This window comes from Amphiura filiformis, chromosome 20, assembly GCF_039555335.1.
Source record: "Amphiura filiformis chromosome 20, Afil_fr2py, whole genome shotgun sequence".
Taxonomy (NCBI): domain Eukaryota; kingdom Metazoa; phylum Echinodermata; class Ophiuroidea; order Amphilepidida; family Amphiuridae; genus Amphiura; species Amphiura filiformis.
The window spans coordinates 32,704,466-32,727,069 of NC_092647.1; the positions used below are offsets into that span (position 1 = coordinate 32,704,466).

General features: G+C 35.8%; 1 protein-coding gene across 2 annotated transcripts; it reads right to left on the reverse strand.

Moving 5' to 3' along the window:
- Nucleotides 1–6,475: 6,475 nt before the first annotated feature.
- LOC140142615 (uncharacterized) lies at nt 6,476–20,720 on the reverse strand. 2 transcript variants are annotated; one of them, XM_072164617.1, is made up of 7 exons: nt 20,594–20,720; nt 19,809–19,878; nt 14,743–14,926; nt 13,405–13,467; nt 11,965–12,171; nt 7,212–8,728; nt 6,476–6,819 (listed from the first exon to the last, which is right to left on the reverse strand). In XM_072164617.1, the coding sequence occupies exons 2-6, from the start codon at nt 19,817–19,819 to the stop codon at nt 7,604–7,606; spliced, it is 1,590 nt and encodes a 529-aa protein (XP_072020718.1). In that variant the 5' UTR covers nt 19,820–19,878; nt 20,594–20,720; the 3' UTR covers nt 6,476–6,819; nt 7,212–7,603. The 2 variants fall into 2 exon arrangements, with proteins under 2 accessions (XP_072020718.1, XP_072020717.1); XM_072164616.1 differs by having other exon boundaries at nt 14,734–14,926.
- Between the last annotated feature and the right edge of the window lie 1,884 nt (nt 20,721–22,604).

Genomic DNA, 22,604 nt, shown 5'->3' on the forward strand with positions numbered 1-22,604 from the left:
TTGGGAGGCTGTTCCAGAGTGTGGGTGCCGAAACATAAAATGATTTATCTCCAATGCGATTTTTCCCGACATGAGCGGTGAGAAGAGTAGTATCAGAAGAAGAACGTGTCATAGGTCCTGTAGCAGGTTTGAGTTTATGAGTGAGAAAGTTTGTGAGATAAACTGGTGCATTACCCTGAAGACATTTAAAAACATACATGCATATCTTGAATTTGATGCGCTCCCGTATGGGCAGCCAGTGTAGAGTGTCCAGGAGAGGTGATGGGCCATCACGTCTGTCAGCACAGAAAATAAGTTTAGCGGCTTTGTTTAGGAGAGATTGTAAACGGTCCAGGTCCTTTGATTTGGCTCCATACAGGAGTGCATTGCCATAGTCCAGGCGTGAGAGAATGAGACAGCGAACGACATGATGTTTTGTGTCCTGATCAAGATATTTAGCGATGCGACGGATGTTCCGTAAGTGAAAGTTGACAGAAGAAATAAGACTGTTGATGTGCTTAGTCATGGACATATGATCGTCGAAAATCATCCCCAGATTGCGCACCGAAGTGCTGGGCATAATCCGTTCATTACCAACTTTGAGTTCAACAGGAGAGAGTTTGTTCAGTCCTTGGGTGGTTCCAGCAATGAAAAATTCAGTTTTACTGTGATTGAGTCTTAATTTATTCACAGTCATCCAATTGCTGAGTTCAGTGATACACAATTCAAGTTTTGATAGAGCAGTATGACATGCTTCTGGTATTCTAGGGTCAAACGAAATATACAATTGAGTGTCATCAGCATAAACATGGAAACTAAGTCCATGCTTACGTATGATATTACCAACAGGAGATGTGTATAAAATAAAACCCAATGGGCCAAGTACAGAGCCCTGGGGGACCCCAGTGTCCAGTTTATGCATATGAGAGTAAACACCGTCTATCTGAACTTGGTACACACGACTCTCTAAATAGGATCTCATCCATTGGAGAGCCTTACCAGAAATCCCAAAATTGCTTTCAAGATGTTGCAATAACAAAACATGATCAATAGTATCGAATGCTGCAGACAGGTCAAGCATCACAAGAAAAACAACCTCTCGCCTGTCTACAGCATTCAAGATATCACTCTGCACTTTGAGGAGAGCAGTTTCGGTGCTCCTATTGGAAACATAAGCGGATTGATACAACTCAATAAGATTGTTCTGACACAAGTATTCCTTGAGCTGATTGCTGGCAACTTTCTCAATTATTTTGGACATGAAGCTGATGTTAGACACAGGCCGATAATTGGAAAATTCATTAGAGTCCAGGGATGGTTTTTTAAGTATTGGAGTGATAATATACAAATACAACATGTTTCATTTCGGGGAAGTAGTCAAAACTACTGGTCCCGAGGTGTTGGATGATTTGACTACTTCCCGACGCGTCAGCGGAGGGAAGTAGTCAAATCATCAACACCGAGGGACCAGTAGTTTTGACTACTTCCCGAAATGAAACATGTTGTATTTGTTTTACTATACCTCATAAATAGTTTCACTATCACGGTAAAATCGTAAACAAAAGTCAAAACACACATGTCAACGGGCCGGTCGGCATGGTAAAAGGTTAGGCCTAATATTTTGCTTACCTGATTTTATTGCAGGATTTCTGTTCAATCAATATTTACATTTTGACCTATATTATTCAAATTTTCTTTTTAACTTTCCATAAATAACATTTAGTTTCATAAAACGTCAAATTCGCGAGTTATTATCCATCGGTAATCTCGGCAAAATAACTGCAGCAGACGCCATTTTCACGAATTCGCATCTGCAGAATCGCCGTTGTCTAGCATAGTCCTACGTCTGAAGGAACGGTGACGCGCGGGGTCGATATACCGTGTGGTAGTAGGGGTGCGGAAGTTTTTACTACTTCCCCGCGTTCGCGTAATTGCACAGGCGCGGGGAAGTAGTCAAAATACCGTACTCGGACGCTGGCGTTATTAACCAATAAGATGTCTGGATTACCTAATAAATATTTATGAGGTATAGTAATTTAAACTATTGCAGCACCCAGTCACACAGTATTGAACGGTTTACAGTAATCTAAGAAAAAATATGTATGTAATTATATTTATTTCTTTTACTCCGATTTCTGTAAACCGTATGTATTTAGTAAAATACTCAAGTACAGATCCTCAGCACGGATTGAACATTCCTGTATGTTAATTGTGTGCGAAATAGCAAGAGTAGTGTTTTTTGTGACTGCTCCCTAAATAAACAAGTATATGTTTACAAAATATTACATTGATCATAAAGCCCACATTGTATCCTGTTATTGTGTGAAAAAACAAGTTTGTACAATAATCCGTTTGGGTGTCCATTTTATTAAACTTTACGAAACTTCGTAAGTCTCGAAATCGTTCGTAACTTACGACGAGTCGTAAGTTCCATTTCACTAAACTTACTTACGAACGGTGCCCTTCGTAAGTAATCATGGTAATAGGGATTTGCTACAGGGGCCCTTCGTAAAGTTACGCCTATAGTTTGATCAGCTCGTAATTGGCAGGAATTGTTAGGTTTTGACCACTACTCCGAAACGTGGGCCCATGTTAAGATTGATATTGTTGACCTGTCTGGTCTATATTGTTTGTTAAAATTAAAGTATAGACAAAGTATGACTTAAATAATAAATTGTGATACTTCTGGCGAGTTGTTACAAGGCAATTCTCAAAATGAAATATATTGAAATTAATCCGCGATATTATAAGGCCCGCCGATTACAAGCTGATCAAACTATAGTATCGGGTATTCGTACTTTTAGGAAGGGTGAATTGAGTTATGAATGATTAAGGGTTTAGTGGAATGGGCCCCTTGGGTTATAAGCGAAAAATGAGATGAAGATGCAATATTTGAAGAGCTTATTTCCAAACCGTGTTAAGTCCACAAGATTCACTTTGGAGAAAATCAGGAATTTTCTTTATGGCAATGAAATAAAGTTCAATTTCTATAAAATTACAGTGAAGTGAAGGTGCCATATATAGGACCATAAAAACATGTTAAGTTAAAATCTAGAGACTTTTGATTTTTTTTAATGAATTAATTTGTTTTTAAAATAGCATGGACTTAACACGTTTTGACACAAAACGCAATTTCTGGCATGGACTTAACACATTTTGACACAAAACATAGCATCTGTAACACAGAACTAACCATATTTTTCTCAAACTAGTCTTAAAGAAGGCATGTCCACTAAAAATTGAAGTACTTTTAAATTGATTCAGACCTAACTTATTGGATGGGAATTGATGAAAGAAACATTTTGGCGTTTAAATAATCTTAATCGGACGTTTCATTCCAGAGATATGGCCTTTCGAGTGTCACGGTTTTATATAGGGCTGCTAGAACATGTTAAAAAGTTAAAGTCCAAAAAGGAATACTAACAGAAAGTGCAACTTTAAGGTACTTTTTCTTAATGTATTTATTAACTATTTGATCTGGAACATTATATTTGCTTATAACAACATGAAAATAAGATCATCCTGAAAATTTTATCGATTTTGTTGACATACAACAAAAAATATAAGACCTCAAAACCCATGGTTTGTTTGGTGAAACCTCAAGCATGATCATAGATGGCCGCCATGGAAAAGATCTCCATAGAGGAGATGAACAATAAGTGCATTATTTCAAATGAAAAGCGGTAGTCTTAAACATTGTTCAATCTTTTAAGGTCAGCACATTTTATCTTCAAAAATTATTATATTTCATCATGGCATAAGTTTGGTAACATTAATCACTACCAATTTTGAGAAATTTGCTCCAACTCAAAGGTTATCTTTACTACATTGAGCAATACTGTGTGTGCATGGAAGACATGATGGTCCCCGGTTTTTATACTCCCTATGAAATGGACATGGTAGTGAGAAGTGCACGGGGAAGTGCATGATTTGAGATGGGCCGCGGTAGGCTTAAACATTCTTAAATTTCTTAACATCCTACACATTTTGTCTTCATAAATAGTTAAATTTTATGAGTATGTAAGTTTGCTTGTCTGATTCACTCCAAATTCGGAGATAATTGCGTTTGAACACCTGATGCACGGAATGGTGTCACTGCAACCTGTTGTAGTTCTCATCTCATTAAATTTTTCTTTTTTTTTAGTTGATCTCTTCATGCAGGAAGGTCCTCTCTATTTACTGACCAAACAGGAAAAAGTTTGGTTAATGTTTTCTGGTGGAATCAGGAATTTCTTGAAACACCCTGATATAGGCCTACATTTGGATCAAAACAAGTATGTACGCCATTTAACAGGCCTGGGATTTCTTGTATCGATCAGTTTCTCCATAGACAATACGTGTGTGAGAGCACGCACACAGTAAATGAAAAATCGTTCTAGTGGACACTGTATTGAGAGTGGGCATCCCTACTTAAAGGATAACAAATTTATTAAAAACATACAACATGTGATTCTCTCTACTATAAAACACACTTTTGACACAAAACACCTTGCATCTTGAACCCCCTCCTCCCAACCATTTTTTACCAAAATTCGATGTTTAAAATAGTTCAAAATTCAAAACTGAGTTGTATTGCATTTCTCAGAATTGAATAAACATCATTTCACTGACAAGAAGTGATGACCCGAAATACCCACTTGTTTTATCACATTATCAGATATCACAATTCCCCCTCCCCCATGCTGCCACCCTAATCTCATATTGACAGCCGTAAGTTTTTAAGTCTTTAAATTAATACCTTGAATTTAGTAGCACATTTTGATAATCATACAAAATAATAATATCAAAAACTAACTCTACCACCATCCTAACATAAATTCTACCATCACAACCTCCCCCTCTTCCCCTTCCCACCTCTTTCATGTCTTTCTGGAGGTATCTATCAAATATTAAAGAAATCCTATACAAACTAGGCCTACTAATTATTAAAAAAAAAAAAAAACAACAACAACTTTTTATGCAGACCAAATTCAGGTATACTAGTCTCGGGACCAAACAAGAACGAAGACACAAATCAAGGCAATGTCATGCAGAACTTGGGCGATTAACTATTGGAAGCCCTATGCCGTGCTACTTGCCTACAAGCTGCCCACAAGGGCATTGTTCGTGGACTTAACACAGTTTGCTACCAAACTGGATTGGACTTAACACGTTTTGGGAAAAAATCGATACTTTGTGTGTCAATATTTCGGGACTTGACTAATTTTGGAAAAAAAAACACACACATTGCTGGATAGCCCTAGTTACTCACTACCAATTTTCATCAAAATCTCAATTTTGAAGGTGGGTGGACTTAACACGGTTTGGAAATAAGCTCTTCATTTATAGGATTTCCCTCAGACAATCAAGGAAATTAATGTTGGCACACTGGCATAATAAATGTAAATCACCGCCACTATCCTCCAATTTAATGTTGATGAAAGCAATTTTGATATTGGACTGTCCGGTTTCCCCAACATTGGTTGAGGAAGATTGGGGAGAGTGAACGGGATTAGTTATACTTATTATTAGTTATACTTATTTCCCTGAGTGTATTGTCAAAGTGTGCCAACTATATTTTTCCTTGATTGTAGGTTAGCTGTATCATCAAATAGATGCCGTTTACTTTACTGACTGGTCTTGGGTAGACCTGACTTACTAAATGACATATCTCAATGTCAACACTCGCTACTACTGGTTGTTCCATAAAAACGTGCTCCATTCCTGGGCTCCATCAGTATTTACATAATATGAAAACCACAATTGTTAGTTACAATTTGCACAAAACCAGAACTTATTGATAACACTGTTTTGAAGATATGATCCCAGATGTAAAAAATGGCCACAGGATAAATTTTATGCTGACTTCAAGTCGCACCGAAAACACGCACAATGGTCAATGCAGGTTATTTAAGACTTAGTTTCGGTTTATGGCTCAATATGTTCATTTTTTCTAAAGAATCAAATCCTTTTTGTAAAAAGTGATCCATGGATGGACGTGACAAGAAAATGGCAAACTTGGTCATGCAACCATTTTTACATTCGAACTCTTTAAATAAATAAACTCTGGTTTCCTGCAAATTACAGCTAAAAACAGAAGCTCTGACATATGTAAACACTGAATGGTGACTCGAAACACATTTTTAAACACATTTGTTGAAACCTGCTTTTAATGGGGCATCCTGTATTTGTTATAAATAATCATATCGTTGAAGACCCGTGTTTTCGAGAAGTGTTAACCAAAAAACCTGAGAGATAAAACAATGTCAAAATTGGCGGGAAATTCCATTCGCTTGATATACTGAATACGGCTTTCGTCTACTTGCTTAAAATATTTGTCTGAATTGCACATCGTATTCTAATATCCATTTGTGTAAAGGATCTAGTTGGTAAAACGCAGCAAGGAAATATATTCTCTGATACTGTATGGTTATTGTTTGTTGATGTGATGTAGCCGAAGATGCAACATTCGATGCGTTAACAATAAAAGCGAAATCTCGAATGCTCCTTTGGCTGGTCACAAGATGCTTCTAGAATGACCCCATAGGGTGACCGTCTTTCATAAATAAATACATATTTATCCAGACTAACGAATGATGTTAATGTACCAAACACAACTGGAGGCTGTAGATGCCATTGCCTAGTTGGAGTAGATCGATTGGATGGTGAACAAATGCACAATTTACCCTCGACACCTTTATCACGACATTTATCGTATACAGCATATACAGTTGACCGTTTATGGTGCACGAGTTGCAGTGGCGCAGTATCTTGTGAATTGAAAGGTACTTGTACAACTACAAAGAAAATCTCTTCTCTTGCTGCTGCTATGTGCAGATCCATTTCTATTATCGTAGTATTCTGTGAGGAAAGTGTCAAATTATATATATATATTAATGTTTAGCTAAATATATTATATTTATATCAGACCTGATACAGCTTTTTACCTATCTTGTTGCCACGTCAAGCATCAAGTAATGATTAAGGAGACTTACAAAACTATATCCCATTTCATCTAACTAATTAAAATCGCATAGTTTCAATTTATCGTTTTTAGATTAATATATAAATTAATAACAAGTTATGAGCCCAAAAATTTATCTTTGTTATGTCGCTTTCTTAAAATATCCCCAGTATTATCAATTTTTTTCCTAATAAGTGACCAACAAGTAGTGTATGTGCCAATGTATGTTGCTTGTTTCACCTTGGGGTCAATTGGGTCTGTTATCCGTATCATTTATACGTATACTTACTTGATAATAAGATTCTACCACGTTCCCAACCCATTTTCCAACTAGTCGTTCACATGAACCAAATCCAGATGGACTTTCTTTGTTAACGGCAACAAATTCTGCTTGGAGGATGTTGTTGATCTCTCCCAAAGCAAAATCTGCCAGTACTTGCACTCCTGTGTCATTTGACATCTTTATTTTCCTGACATTTTCTTCACAGATGCACTTCTTATTTTCTAACACAATACCCAAAGTATTGCAAGATCTCTTTGGATCAATGATATGAAACAGTCCATTGGGATGTGTGTCGTATTTTTTGTCAATTTTATAAATAGACTTATCATCACCAGGTGCTAAAGTTAGCAGGGTTTGTCTCAAGTCAACGATATCAATCAGCCTCTCCTGGTTTAAACTCAAAGAATCCATTTTTTTTTTCCTAATTTTTCGTCCAAGTCGTTTGAGGCATGAATGAAACAAGCCGGATGTTGCAATTCATCCTTTACCGTATTTCCATAACCTAATCCATGGTCTCCAAATATGAAAGTAAATGTATTGCTTTGTTTGTTTAGGAAATCAATAAACTTAGCAAAACTTTCATCTAAGGTCTGAAGTCGGCATCCAGTAGGTTCGTGGGCGGTGTTGAATTCTAAATAGTTAAAAAATGGTCTTTTACGTGTAACATTCGTGAATTGATTCTGTAGCGATGCCATATATGAGAGCATGTAGTCTCCTTGATATTTTCCATTGTAGCATATAGCTTGATTTGGTTCATCATGAAAAGGATGTAGACGGTCGCTGTTTTTCAAAATCTCACAATTTGCTGCAGATGATCCTATTTGATCAATGCCTTTTGATTTTAATGTTTTAAGCAGTGTTTTCCAAGACTTGGAAACTGATTTATCTGCCTTATCTATACCAATAAATCTGGACATTCCTGTTTTTCGCCCTGCTTGCATCATAGTTATCCAGCAGAGATCATCTATCCATGTCACGTGGTATCCGCCATTTTGAAACAACTTAAATAGTTTACCGATACCGGGACCGATACCTGTCCAGGGATCTCCGGGAGGGCCTAATGTAAACATCATAGTATTTGCATACGTACGTCCATACATTGATTGCATCAAATCATAATTAAACACGTGGGCAAGTTTATTTTCCTTTGCATTTCTTAATGCAGTAACTGTTTTTGGCAAAGATCTAAAGAAATGACTATGCGATGTTGAATCCATCCAGATGACATTGATGTTTATTGCATCGAAGCAGGCTTTATCTTTACATATGTTCTGGGTAAAGTATTGTGGTATAAGAAGCAACTGACTGCCAAGTTTCTTGTCTTTAAGTGTACAATTCAGATAGCAGAATCCATAGTTACCGGTACTCGAGTTCTTGGTGAGTAAATCAAGGATGGTGTTTTGCAGGTCATTGATATCGGGAAATATACTCCATGATAGATTCCCTTCCTTCATTACACCTAGCGATATGGGTGTTTCGCAAATGCTGTCATTACATGTAACTCTATGGCCAGTGGTAAAATTCTGTAAGCATTTGAGTAATAATGAAATAAAAATAAGATTATATTAATGCATAAAATGATGTTTGTAAAGGGAAAATTCAATAGATCTTGTGGAATGAAAGAAGAAGAAGGAGAAAAAGAAGAAGGAGAAGAAGAAGAAGAAGAAGAAGAAGAAGAAGAAGAAGAAGAAGAAGAAGAAGAAGAAGAAGAAGAAGAAGAAGAAGAAGAACAAGAAGGAAAGAAAAGAAGAAGAAGAAGGGAAAGAAAAAGAAGAAAAGAAGAAGAAGAAGGAAAGAAAAGAAAGAAGAAGAAGAAGAAGAAGAAGAAGAAGAAGAAGAAGAAGAAGAAGAAGAAGAAGAAGAAGAAGAAGAAGAAGAAGAAGAAGAAAAGAAGAAGGAAGAAGAAGAAGAAGAAGAAGAAGAAGAAGAAGAAGAAGAAGAAGAAGAAGAAGAAGAAAAAAATTCAATAGATCTTGTGGAATGAAAGAAGAAGAAGAAGAAGAAGTAATACAATCCGCATTTTGTGAGGCTTGTGATGATAATTTTCATGATCTGTCATGTTAGTAGGTTAACAAAGTAAATACTGAATTATACCAGATTGACTTAGTTAAAGACATAATTTGTGATTTGCTTCACAGCGACGTCCTCAATTTTACTCGAATTTCTACTTTTTGCATAATTATAATGCCCAGTGGTGTACTAAAACACCACGTATAAGCCTGAAGTGCTTGAATATACAGTAAAATTTTACTTTTTATATTAAAACCTGGGAGACCCGGTTTTATTCAGAGTTCACCGATCGAATGCTTGCTAACATGTCCCGTGGATGTCAGCTTATTTGTACATACGTCGAGCGCGATGCTCCGTGCAGTTACATCCCAGCAAACACAAAAACGTTTTAAAAACGTTTTAAATAAGTTATATTTTGGCTTTTGGTTTAGGTAAAAACGTTTTAATAACATTAAAATGTCGGGTTATATAAAGGTAATGATAACATTTTAAAACGTTTTGTATGAACACACACTACAACAATATTTTTAAATGTTTTCACAAAATGTTATTGCAAACCATTTTTACAAAAATTTTTGCCAAATATTGTGTCAATACTTAAATAACATCATGTTAAAACGTTTGAACCCAGCAAACACAGAAATGTTCTTAAAATGTTTTTTTTTCAAAACCTTTTAATAACATTTAAATGTCGGGTTATACAAAGGTCATGAAAACGTTATTGAAAATACTTTGGGCAAACATTTTTCACAAAATATTTTTTCAGCCCCAAAATAACATTCCGTTCAGAATGTTTTGTATCAAGTTTTCAAGAATGTTTTTGAAATGTTATTAAAACGTTTTTATACCCTTTATATAACCCGACATTTAAACTTTTTCTGTAAAACATTTTTGTTTGCTGAGCAGTAGATTATCAAAAAATGTTTTTTTAAGGTTATGAAAACATTTTATACTCTTTTAAGAGTATAAATATCTATATAATAATACTGGTGGTCTGTGACTCTGTGCCTCTGTGACTCTGTCTGTGACTCTGTCTGTCTGTCCGCCTATTTTCTCGGAGACTAGGGGTCGCACGTTCCTCAAACGTGGTGGGTGGGTGCAGCTTGACCCCAGACAGAACAAGTTTGTATTGGTTAGTGGGTCAAGGTCACCCGAGGTCATCCAGGGGTCAAATTAGTAAAAACTGTTTTTCTCAGAGACTGGGGTCGCACGTTCCTCAAACTTGACGGGTGGGTGCGTCTTGACCCGGGACAGAACAAGTTTGTATTGGTTAGTGGGTCATATGGGCATGCAACTTGGTGGGTAGGTGCATCTTGACCTAAGATAGACTATGCCATAGTCGAATTTTATTAAAAATATGTTATTATTAGTCATGATGAACCCATTTCGTTGAACTCAAAATTATACTGATGTTTATTAAAATTAAAGTATTCAATAGCAAAATGGTCATAAAGAGTTAAAAATATCAGACGATTAGTGAAAATAAAAGTAATTGAATGCAACATTATCTTGCATAATTATAACGGCTCACTTTAATACTGAACAATTCTGATTTTGGAATCTACCAGTTTATTGATAGCGAACCCCGATAATTCGACTATGAACTTTGAATTGTAAGCAGAACTTTACCCCCTGGACTTTGCACTCTAAAAACACACTGTCAAGCATACTTGTTTATCAGTCCATTAACCACAAGTACTAAGCATGGACGCGCCGGGACGCGCTAGATGTTTGATGAGAGATTAACTTTCGCGTCAACACAAAAGCGCCGCAAATACCACAGACAGTTGTTTACGGTGTAGTTAATGGTAATGGCGCCCGCCCAGACGATTTAAACCATAGCGAGGTATGGGCGAAATTGGCCTAACTCTCCATAGAGTCCCGTGTTAAAAATCTTAACCGCAAGGCAATGTCAGTAGTCCACTTGGGAAGCTAACAAACAGAGGGAGTAGGGTGACTGATCAGATGTGAAAATCTATCAATTGTGCACACATTAATTAAATCAGAGTTTTAAGCTTAAATACAATATCCAGAGTATGCACAATGGGCAAGTGGACTACGGGGTAGTCTAGACCTAAGACGGAACAAGTTTGTATTGGTTAGTGGGTCAAGGTCACCCAGGGGTCATCTGAGGTCAAATTACTAAAACTGTCGTGTGGGCATGAAACGTGGTGGGTACAGTCAACATTTAGAGCCAAATTTTGGAAGGTAATTTCGAGGTCACAAGGGGTCATCTGAGGTCAAATTAGTAAGAACTGTCCTATGGGCATAAAACTTGGTGGGTACAGTCACCATCAGCCAGGTAATCGCGACAGCCGAGAACCGCCAAATACGGGTAACCGCCTAGTACCCTTTATATAACCCGACATTTAAACGTTTTCTGACAACCTTTTATAACCTTTTGCGAATGATGTCGAAAACGTTTTGGGTTTGCTGGGATATAATACGGTACGATCGGCGAGCGTAGTACACGCATTGTAGGCGCTGGATATCGCAATTTTCTTCGTTATACCTAATACCTCATTTATGTGGCTCGAAATTAAAAGGGGATAATGTGATCAGTGAAAACAAACATTTAAATAGGAATTTATTCTTTATGCAAATCGCACATTATTGCTTTAAATATGTTGACTAGTGTTTCAGGGCAAAAACTGGAGTAACCGGAAGGGGCGTTAAGACTGAACTAAACTTCCTATACATGTCATACATGACCCTGAACATCCCATAATATCACTAACGTGATTTTTACCTGAATCTGGCAAAGAATAAACTGCCGTTTGTCAGTGCACAATGGCGTCGGCTTTGAAAAGTACATCTTTTGTGCCTTTTTGCATGAGTCTGGTGGCGGTTGGTTGCGTCTGCAGGTGACATATGGCGGATGTTCCGTCTTAGGGTCAAATCGAGGATATGTGCACTGATCGGAAGAATTTGTGCTCTGTGTGCTGTCTGTGGAATGCTAAACATGACAAAAATGACATATAATTAAAGACAGAGATAAAAAGAATTTATCGCGTCTGACGTCATCTGTCAATCAAATTCGAGCACGGTTTGTTTACAAGTGTCGTGATGATGACCTGCTGAATGCGGCGGTATAATCGAGCGCCTTATTGTTAATTTGCACCGTCAAACATGCAAACCATCTCAAAAGTTAGGTCTTTACAGTAGGAAACATTCTTTGGCGAAGGCACCATATCAACAATGCCTAGAAAAGTTGCTTTTTGCCTTGTAAGAGTACGTAATTTTTCGCCATTCACTGCTATTCCTTTTCTCCGATCGGCACCAGCCAGATGAATCGACCTTCCTTATACGCGCTATTAGCCAATCAAGGATCGTAGAGAATTTGATTGACAGTGACGTCAGACGCAAACTAGTCTTTTTATCTTTGTCTTTCATTATAAACATGACAAAATGACATAGTAAGACAATAATTATTGCGATTTATATTGGCCGCACAAAGTCGTCATGATCTCAATTTAATATCATTGTACCCTCTTTTCGATAACAAAATATATGACTATGAATCAGCCCGGAGTGATTCAAATAGTAAGAAATAAATATTGGTCTGCCAGGGGCAATATTGGTCTGCCAAATGCTCAAACTTAGGAGTGGGTGTCTTTTGGTGCATAAAAAGGTATAATTTTTGTAAGATTTCTAAGCGATTTTTTTGAAGGGAAAATAAGACAAAATATGAGATCTTTAGGACTGTATATACAAATATACAAATAGGAGGTCGAGGCGAAAATCTGAACTCCCGTCAAGAAATAGGAGTAGAGAGCGGATACCAAGATGACGACCACCGACAGCCGTCCATTGCGGGCCGGGGTAAAATGAACGTCGGGCTCCTTTTTACGGGCCCATTAAGATATGTTTTCTTTATTTTTACGGGGTCCTAGGGGCCCGGGCGGAAACGCACCCCCTTAACCCTCTAGTCGGCTGCACTGACTAAGGGTATTATCTTAAAAAGGCTAGCCGATTGCCGAGCTCCGGTTTGAGATACTTGTGTGTGACAAAACTAATGGCAGTGGCAAACTTACGTCCAGGCTGAGGTACGACATATAGTCGTATTTTCCTTCGATACCCCATGGTGTATATTAAGATGAAGACAAGTATAGAGTGCGTGGAACATACTATCCTTTAGGTAGCTTACATGTTACATGTATTAATATATTATTTAACTGCTGAAACTTACCGTTAGCTTAGCGTCTTTGATCTGTTTATCCCCAGTTGCATGAAATATCAGATGAGACCAGGACTGAAATATAAAAGGAGTACCTTGAGTACAAAAAGAAATGGTTCGTTTTCGTTCATTTGCTTGCAAAAAACCATGTTTGTCTACTTTTGTGATCTTATTATAATGAAAGACAAAGATAAAAAGACTAGTTTGTGTCTGACGTCATCTGTCAATCAAACGGCGAGCACGGTTTGTTTACAAGTGTCGTGATGATATGAGTTGCTGAACACGGCGGTAAAACCGGGCGCCTTATTGTTAATTTTGCACCATCAAACATACAAACCATCTCAAAAGTTGGGTCTTAATAGTAGGAAACTTTCTTAACCGAAGGCACCATGTCCTCAATGCCTAGAAAAGTTACTTTTTGCCTTGTAAGAGTACGTAATTTTAGCCATTCACTGCTATTCCTTTTCTCCGATCGGCACCAGGCAGATGAATCGACCTTCCTTATACGCGCTATTAGCCAATCAAGGATCGTAGAGAATTTGATTGACAGTGACGTCAGACGCAAACTAGTCTTTTATCTTTGTCTTTAATTATATAGCATAGCAGTATTGCTGATTCCGTTGCTACATTAGTTTTTCACATACAAGAAGGGGTGGGTGTAATATAGTCCTAACTCTCCCCCTTTTTCGGTGCACTTTTTACTGGTTTCAAATCAGTTGCAGTGAAAACATATAGATTGGACAACTACTTAATCAATTTTTATAAAAAGTAATCCTTATATTGTACTTATTAAAATAATATGTAATTTTTGCACCAATATGAACTTATTGGCATGATAACATTACAGCTATGTTATGTTCCCCGTTTTTCTTCAAAAAAGAAATGTGGGTTAGCACTATATTGCCACCGACTTTAAACCTAGGGTCCTAGATTTTCTATGAACAACAATTTTGATCTGGAATCATTGAGAATGTGTTTCTTACATCAACAACGACTAGATTCGATATTTTTTTCAAAGAAATGTCCATCTCATATTATAGTTCTAGAAACTAGTGTGGAATTCTTGGGGCAAAAAGGTCCTAACCCACTAATTTAGAAGTGACCGGTTTGTGTGTCAAAATTGTGCGAATGATTTCAACAAAACAGTTATTCTATTGAAGAAATCCTATACTTTATGGTTGTACACTTTACTTATGGAAATTCTCTTGTACTTGGTCAAAAAACAACTTATTGCGAAACCAGTAACATTGTGTTTTAGGTGGGTTAGGAGTTAGGACTTTATTACACCCACCCCTTTTTATCGAGTAATAAACACATAAATATAACAATTCATATCCTTACGTTTCTTACTTGAACATTTTGAAGACTAGCAGGATGTCCGGCAATATACTTTTCGACTCCCCAGATTTGGAACATTACCAAGATGACACATGCAATGCCGAACAGAGTACGTAATCGATATGGTCGTATCTTCGTCTTAGAACCGGTGGAGATATTAGCTGCTGCTGGTATATTGTACGTTCTAAAAGTATATCTATGATAAATAAATATATATATAAACATTAATAACTCTGATTTTGTCGAGCGATAGATTGCTTTTGAATCGGCACCTGCATATCCTTTTTATCATCTACAGATTTAAAATTATCTGTACCCAATTTCACAAAAATCTTTAAAATACTTTGCAATATTCAAATCATTCATGATTGTAGGATAAGAGAGATTAAAGGAAGGTGACCTGATATATTTGGAAAATAAAATTCTTTAAAACTTACGTATAACATAAAATGTCATCCCTTTCAAGCACTCATGCAAAAAGAAAATGTAAATGTTTTTTTGTAAATGTGACTAATTCCTAATGGAATTACCGACATTTATACAGTGTTATATTGGTAGTCTACAGTGTTTTTATTAATGATAATCATCATGATCATGTAATATATTGATTTCAAGTGAAAGGCTCTATTTTTCTCATAAACATATTAAATTAGAAGTTCCAACTCAGTGTATTTCCCAAGATATCATCAAAAAACTGTCGAATTAGTCAAAACTATGGTATACCATAGTTTTGACTAATTCGGCAGTTTTTTGATGATTTCTTCGGAAATACACCGCCAAATTTCAATATGTTTATGAGAAAAATATGAGCTTTCTTATGATACCAAAATCAGCATTTTGATGAGGTAAAGTGGGGGATGAGATTTTCAATCAGGTTTTTAATATCTTGTTGATTTGTGAACATTTTAATATTGTGCATTTTTTACTTTACAAAACACAATCATTACAAAAAGACAACCCGAAAACTAAGCTACACACGGATGCATGGATTCTATGCATCTCCCTGCCGTTAAACTCGCGGTCATTAAACTCACTGGCAAAACTATACATAGGTGCTGCCAGCACCTGGAATGTTCTAACCAATTTATAGGAGACTTTAAAAGTTGCTAGAAGTTCCAGGTCAATTTTAGGGTCTTCTTTTTGGAAGAGGGTCAGTATTTGTGGAATAAAATTCGGGGTTTCAAAAATTTAAATAAAAAGGATTTGGATTGTGGATTTTTTTTAATGTAGGAAAACATTTCTTTTATACAATACAAATAACAATCAAGAACAACAAGAAGCAGAAAAAGAAGAAGACATTTTTATGATGGATACGCAGAGGAATTATCTTGATGTCACGACAATGACACAGACTGCAGCTAGAGAGGAAGGGTTCCCAGCAGGGGCTATTTTAACGTGCCTCCTGGCAGTGAGAATAGAAATACGTGCAGTGAGAATTAAAAATCCGTGCTTTCAAATATTTCTATACCAGTTTCAAACCAAAAAATGATAAGAAATTAAAAGAAGTTCCTCCACAAAGTAAGAATAATCTAGTCGGGAAATCCTATATCCTATATTGTATAGTTTGTGGTGATCAGTCAAACATTCAATTGGTAGGGGAATCAAGCAAATATTGCCTCACAACGCCTCTGGTAACACCCTTTCCTCTCAATGTTTCGATCACTCGTGGGGGAAGCCTCTGGACGAGAAAATCCGCAACAGGCGTGGGCAGCTCCATCTACTGGTCAGAAATGGTCCAGAATTGCCCTGTGCATCTTCTTTTTAGACCGTTAAACACCTTACGGGTATACGATGTATTGTTGGTCAAAGCAGCAACAAAATGTAGTTCACAGCAATATTTTGATAGGGGATGGTCCATACATCCCCCAACATCTCCCAATGTTGACGCCTGTATATGGGTTTCTAACCAAAATTAACCCCATATTTAGTCATTTTAAGCTAAAAAGTGCCCATTTTTTTGCGCTTCGCACAAACTAATTCTGGTTTTGTATTATATTTCACCAGTTTAGCTTCAATATGGCAAATCTTTATTGCGCGCTTATTTTGTCGGCAAAAGGTGCTGGATTCACTGGACTTCAAGAAATTTTCTCCAACCCCAATGTCAAAAAGAAATCTATGCCACTGTCACTGTTAATGATATATATTTTTGGTTTTTGGTTGATCAACAAATTTTAGACCATAAAGGAGGGATCAAAAAATCCACCCTTTTTAGGGGGATCAAATTTTTTAACGTCCGAGGTTCAAACTTTTCAACCCCCCACCACCAAAGTATTTATGAACAATCCCTTAAGTTGCAGAAATCTTATCACATTTTGAGAACTTTACGCTACTGTGCGACAGGTTAAGAGATGGTAGAGACACGTGAGCATTTCCTTCAACAATTAATAAAGAGGTTCTGTGTACTTTTATGGAGTTATCAAAAATTACAATACAATTGAAAAGAATGACATTTTAAATGAAACCTACCCTTCTAAGTAAATCAAAAGGAATTTTTTATTATTATTACATTTTACAGATATTAATTTCGTGCAATTGTAGGCATCTGTGTGCATTTTATGCATTTTTGCAGAGTTTGTATTCGTTTTTGCATATCAATACCATCAATACCATAAACTTAATGACATTAATGATCCTAGTGTGTACTTTCATGGAGCTGTAGGTAATTAAAAATAATGACAAGGCAATTTAATCAATTAGTGAAATACATTAGTGAACCAGACATGTATCAATTTTCAACTTTAAAGGTCCGTAACCCGATCAACAGCATCATCCCCCCGATTTGTCCCATTTTTGATGAGTTTTTGATATCATAATAGATAAATAAATAAATCAATAAATTTATTTCTCCATTAAGGTTTTCAACTGGCTGCCATTTGACTTAAGGGATGGGGTATGAACGTTTGGACAGTATTTAGTGTGGGACATTAGAGCACATCAGACATATCGAATGGCATTCTGAATACGAAGAATGTCCTTCTGATATCAAATAATTTTGATTTTTTGAAAATTCGCAATGTAATACACATTTTATGGCAAATGATTAAAAATTGATATTTTTGATATTTAACAAGTGTATGTAGGTGGGGTGAAAAGCCGACGATCAATTGAAAATTTTGACCTTTCGTATTGAAGATATTATTTTTCCCCGAAACACCAAAAAAATTAGGTCTTTGGGGGAAAAAATCCATATCTTTAATATGAAAGGTCAAAATTTTCAATTGATCGTCGGCTTTTCCTCCCAGCTACATACACTTTAAGAATATATCATTAGATTTATAAAATTTACTTCGAGGACTGTTATTATATCAAAAATGTGAAAAATACAAATTTTAATCATTTGTCATAAAATTTGTATTATATCGTGAATTTCAAAAAATGAAAATTATTTGATATCAGAAAGACATTCAGATTGCAATTCGATATGTCTGATGTGCTCTCATGTCCCACAAAAAATACTGTCGAAACGCTCATTCCAGCTCCGTTAATGCCTTTTGGAACAATTTTTTTTTTTTCGCACGTGGGAAGTTAACAAGATTTGCAACTATTTTTAAAGATAACCAAAAAATTGTTATAACTATTATAATGTTATTACAGACTTGACATTAACTATGGAATATATTTTCACAAAATTCCACGACTGGTCTGGACGGAGTCTGCATAAACCGCACGGGCTAAATATTGATTTGGGTGTGTCGGGAGATGGTGTAAAATAATTATTGTTTTATAGAAAACGTGTTTTCCATAAGTTTGAATTACGGTGCTCATAATATAGCGAATTTGTCTAAAATGGCAGATTTGGGGAGGCTGAATTTGAGCTTTGTGGGGGACACAATTTCGGACTTTATGCAACATTGTCCTGTTATTATCAAATGTATAGGGTTCTGAGGTGATAATTCCTAAACTTCGTCAGCAAATGGCGTTCATCACAGCTTAAATACACTTGCAAAGTACCAATTTTTTAACATGGGAGGAGCTTAAAATATAGCTCTTAAAAGTGGTACGTACTCAGAAAGTTTGAATGGCCCCCTGGTGTCAAATGTTATAAGTTTATGGTAGAAAAACAATTGCGCGGATTCCTGGTTGTCCAATGAACTCATGATGTTTCTTTGTGTACAGTAAGTTTATAACATTTGGCCCCGGGGGGGGGGGCATTCAAACTTTCTGAGTGCGTACCACTTTTAAAAACAATATTTTTAAAGCGCCTCCCACTTTCAAAACTTGTATATGTAGATTACAAGTGCATTTCAGTTCTGATGAATACTTATTGGTATTTAGGTTCAGTCAATATCACCTCAAACCTCAATAAATTTGGTAATATCAGAATAAGGTTGTTCAAATTCAGACATCAAAAATCTAATTCAGTCTCCTTAAATCCGCCATTTAAGGCCAATTCACTACATTATGAGCGTCGTAATGTAAACTACTAGTAATGGAAAGCACATTTTCTGTCAAGCAATTATTTTACACCATCTCCCAACACACCCCAATTAATATTTAGCCCGTGCGGTTCATGCGAAAAAATTGCCATATTAAATGTCAAGTCTGTACATTGACAATACTGCTACTTTTAGGAATATCATCAAATAAAAATTCCACAAAGCAGCCTTTGGACTTAATGCCTTTTAGAATCAAACTCTTCAAAGAAATTAGTTATTTAATTAATTAATCAATTAATTAATTATTTAAACTAAATAAATAAATACATAAATGGGACATAAATTACTGTTGTTAGTAGTAGTAGTAGTAGTAGTAGTAGTAGTAGTAGTAGTAGTAGTAGTAGTAGTAGTAGTAGTAGTAGTAGTAGTAGTAGTAGTAGTAGTAGTAGTAGTAGTAGTAGTAGTAGTAGTAGTAGTAGTAGTAGTAGTAGTAGTAGTAGTAGTAGTAGTAGTAGTAGTAGTAATAATAATAATAATAATAATAATAATAATAATAATAAATAATAATAATAATAATAATAATAATAATAATAATAATAATAATAATAATAATAATAATAATAACAATAATAATAACAATAATAATAATATCAAAAAGCACTAAATGATAATGATACAATACTTTATATCAAATATTCTTACCTCTTATCCATGGTACGATATTATGTCCTGGTTAGGCAGTCAGTGTGGTTGTATTTAGCTCCATTCAAGGCTGAATGAAAATAACATAATAATAGTTTTGATCGTCATGTCAGAAATATTTGTATGACAAAATTCCACTCCACACAAATAATGCGTTACCTTTGATAACCCTGAAGTTATTAATTGACGAAACATCATTAGCACTGTACATAGCATTAGTACTTAATAACATGTACGGTGCAGTATCATTTACCATGGTCCTGTTCCCATTTATATGGTTCTTCCCAGGAGTACACCGCAAATGCGTGTACGGTGTACCCCGGTTTCTCCTCTCTCGGTGTTCAGTGCCTTGTATAATACTTTTATATTATGATCGTATGATGTTATTCTAATAATATTTGTTATATTTTTACCGATATACTTCTTTGTAATTAGATATTTTTTTGTCTTTTATTTATCATTTATTTATAGAAGGCCATTAGGTCTACACGTTGGAAATAAGTCGGAGCAGCTTGCAGTATCACAAGTCCAATATAATTATATTGTCATTTATGACATGTTTAGTATGCAAATTGTACGAACTGCAAACTGCTGTACACACTTAGCAATATGGCTGATTAAAACTGGTAGATATTTATTTTAACCTATATACATATAGTTGTATACATAACAGCTTGCTGCCTTGTGCCCTAACACATGTTCAAAATAATCTGAAGCTTTAATTTGTTTAGCATTAATAATAAAAGTTAGCTTACTAGAACGTTATGGAAGTATATAGTACTTACATGTTCATCGGAGTATGCATTAAACAATCCGTGGTTTGTCAGCTTATGCATGTAAATACAAAAAGCTGCAAAATCTACTAAAAATATGTTCAGATAATTTCAGGTGACGTCGTCATTTTCAAGGTTGTATTACCTTTGTCATGAAGACAATGAATGCCAATGCAATGCCAGCATGGCATTAAGGCAAGTGGGATAGCAGGAACAATATTCGTCCAGTTTTGACCATTTGAGGGGTGTTAGATGGGTGTGAGGGTGTCTGTTAGACATAGCCAATTAACTCAGATCGCGCGAAATATTTCCCCCAGACTTGAATAACATTTGGTAGAGCTGGGAATCGAACCTGGAACCTTAAGGTTATGAAACACAGCTAAAATCCAGGAAAAAGAAAAGTTTGGCACACTTTGCTTGTCTTTGCTGCCCCACTCCCCAATTCAATGTTAGACCAAGTAATGTTGTCAACAGGTCAGTGAGACCCTCAAACATTGAAAGATGGGGAGTGGGGAAGGGTGAGATATAGGGGGTAACCTGTACTTCACATAATTACCGTTTATATCTCCAGTTTTTGATACGGCACGCATTTCAAGTAATTTAGTAGTTTGTCAACTATTTTTGCCAGGATTGTAGGTCATACGCCCCTCCGTCACGCCTTAAGACAAATTGCTAAAGTGACCTGAAATTATGTGTCCATTGAAGCAGGAAATGTACAGGTATATATTCGTATCGGGTCAGTACATAGTACAGTTCTTAAGAGGGTACTACACCCATTGCATTATTTTTACATTTTTTTGTATTTTGTGAAGAAATGAGAAAATAAAATTGGACAAAGTAGTATGCAAAATGAAGGGGCAAATCTTCTCGTTCTATTGGTGGCATCGGTATCAATGTGGCTTACATGCTTTTACAGGTAGAAGCCAAAAGGTGGTACATCACCGATGTTTTAAATTCACTTCATTTTGGAAAGCTTACTATAAACGGATTTCGTTAAAATTTTGGATATAGGTTGCTAACGCATTAGAGAAATAATGTTGAGATGTAAAATGGGAATAAGTGGTTCTTGATGACTTCATGAACTTGGTGATTTTTAGTGCTCCAAACCTATTAACAAACGAACTGGTTAAAATGCTTCTATTTTCAATGTTAAGCTATATTTTGTATTTTTAACTAGCGACATTATTTCACTGAAACCTAATTAAGCCATAGGTAAAAAGTTTCCACAACCAAACTACAGTTATGTTGAAAAAAATTGCATTTCTCTTCACCTATACCATCAGACTAGGTAGTTTTTCGTAAGCTTCATTTTTGTGATTTTGGTACCAAAAATGGATTGGTTTGTCCAATCCATTTCAACTAGACAATCTAAATTGTACTCACATTTACATCCATTCCCAAGAAATGTTATTCTGTCCATCATAGCATTATATATCCAGTAAAAAGACAAACTAGACCAAATATCAAAATTGATGCCTCATTACAGCTATGTTGATATATCACATGTATTTCAAAATGGATGCCTAAATTTGACCCCAACCAGGTGATTATAACCTGACCTATGATGACCTATAACCTTATAGAAATCTCTTTTCCAAACAACACATGATAGAGGCTATATAGTATTAAAATTGCTATACCATTCACTGAGGAAGAGATATAGCATGCCTAGTTGATCACAGTCTGAAGAGGGTATAACAAAGGATATAATTTATTCTATTCAAGTACTTCTTGAATAGAATAAGTTATGTTTTGTTATGAGTGATGCACACATACTGAGTTACTATAATCCCATAGTAACAGGTAAACAAAAAAGTATATAGGGCAAAAATTATATACTAAAATGGTTTAAAAACACACGAGATGATGAACATATAAATGTACTTCATAAATTTGCAAGAAAAAAAAAGAAGAGGGGTACTGATGAAAATCAGGGTATTATACCCCCTTAAATTGTCCGATTGAATATTCAATCAAAAAGATTGAATTTTTAATCTCGCCGTCCCGAATTTAGGGACAAATC

Coding starts and splice junctions, on each gene's coding strand:
- LOC140142615 (XM_072164616.1), bottom strand. Junction 13,468..14,733: donor AAAATGTTCAAGTAAGAAAC/GTAAGGATATGA, acceptor TTTATATTTCAG/TCCTGGTCTCATCTGATATT. Junction 12,172..13,404: donor TCAAAGACGCTAAGCTAACG/GTAAGTTTCAGC, acceptor TGTCATGTTTAG/CATTCCACAGACAGCACACA.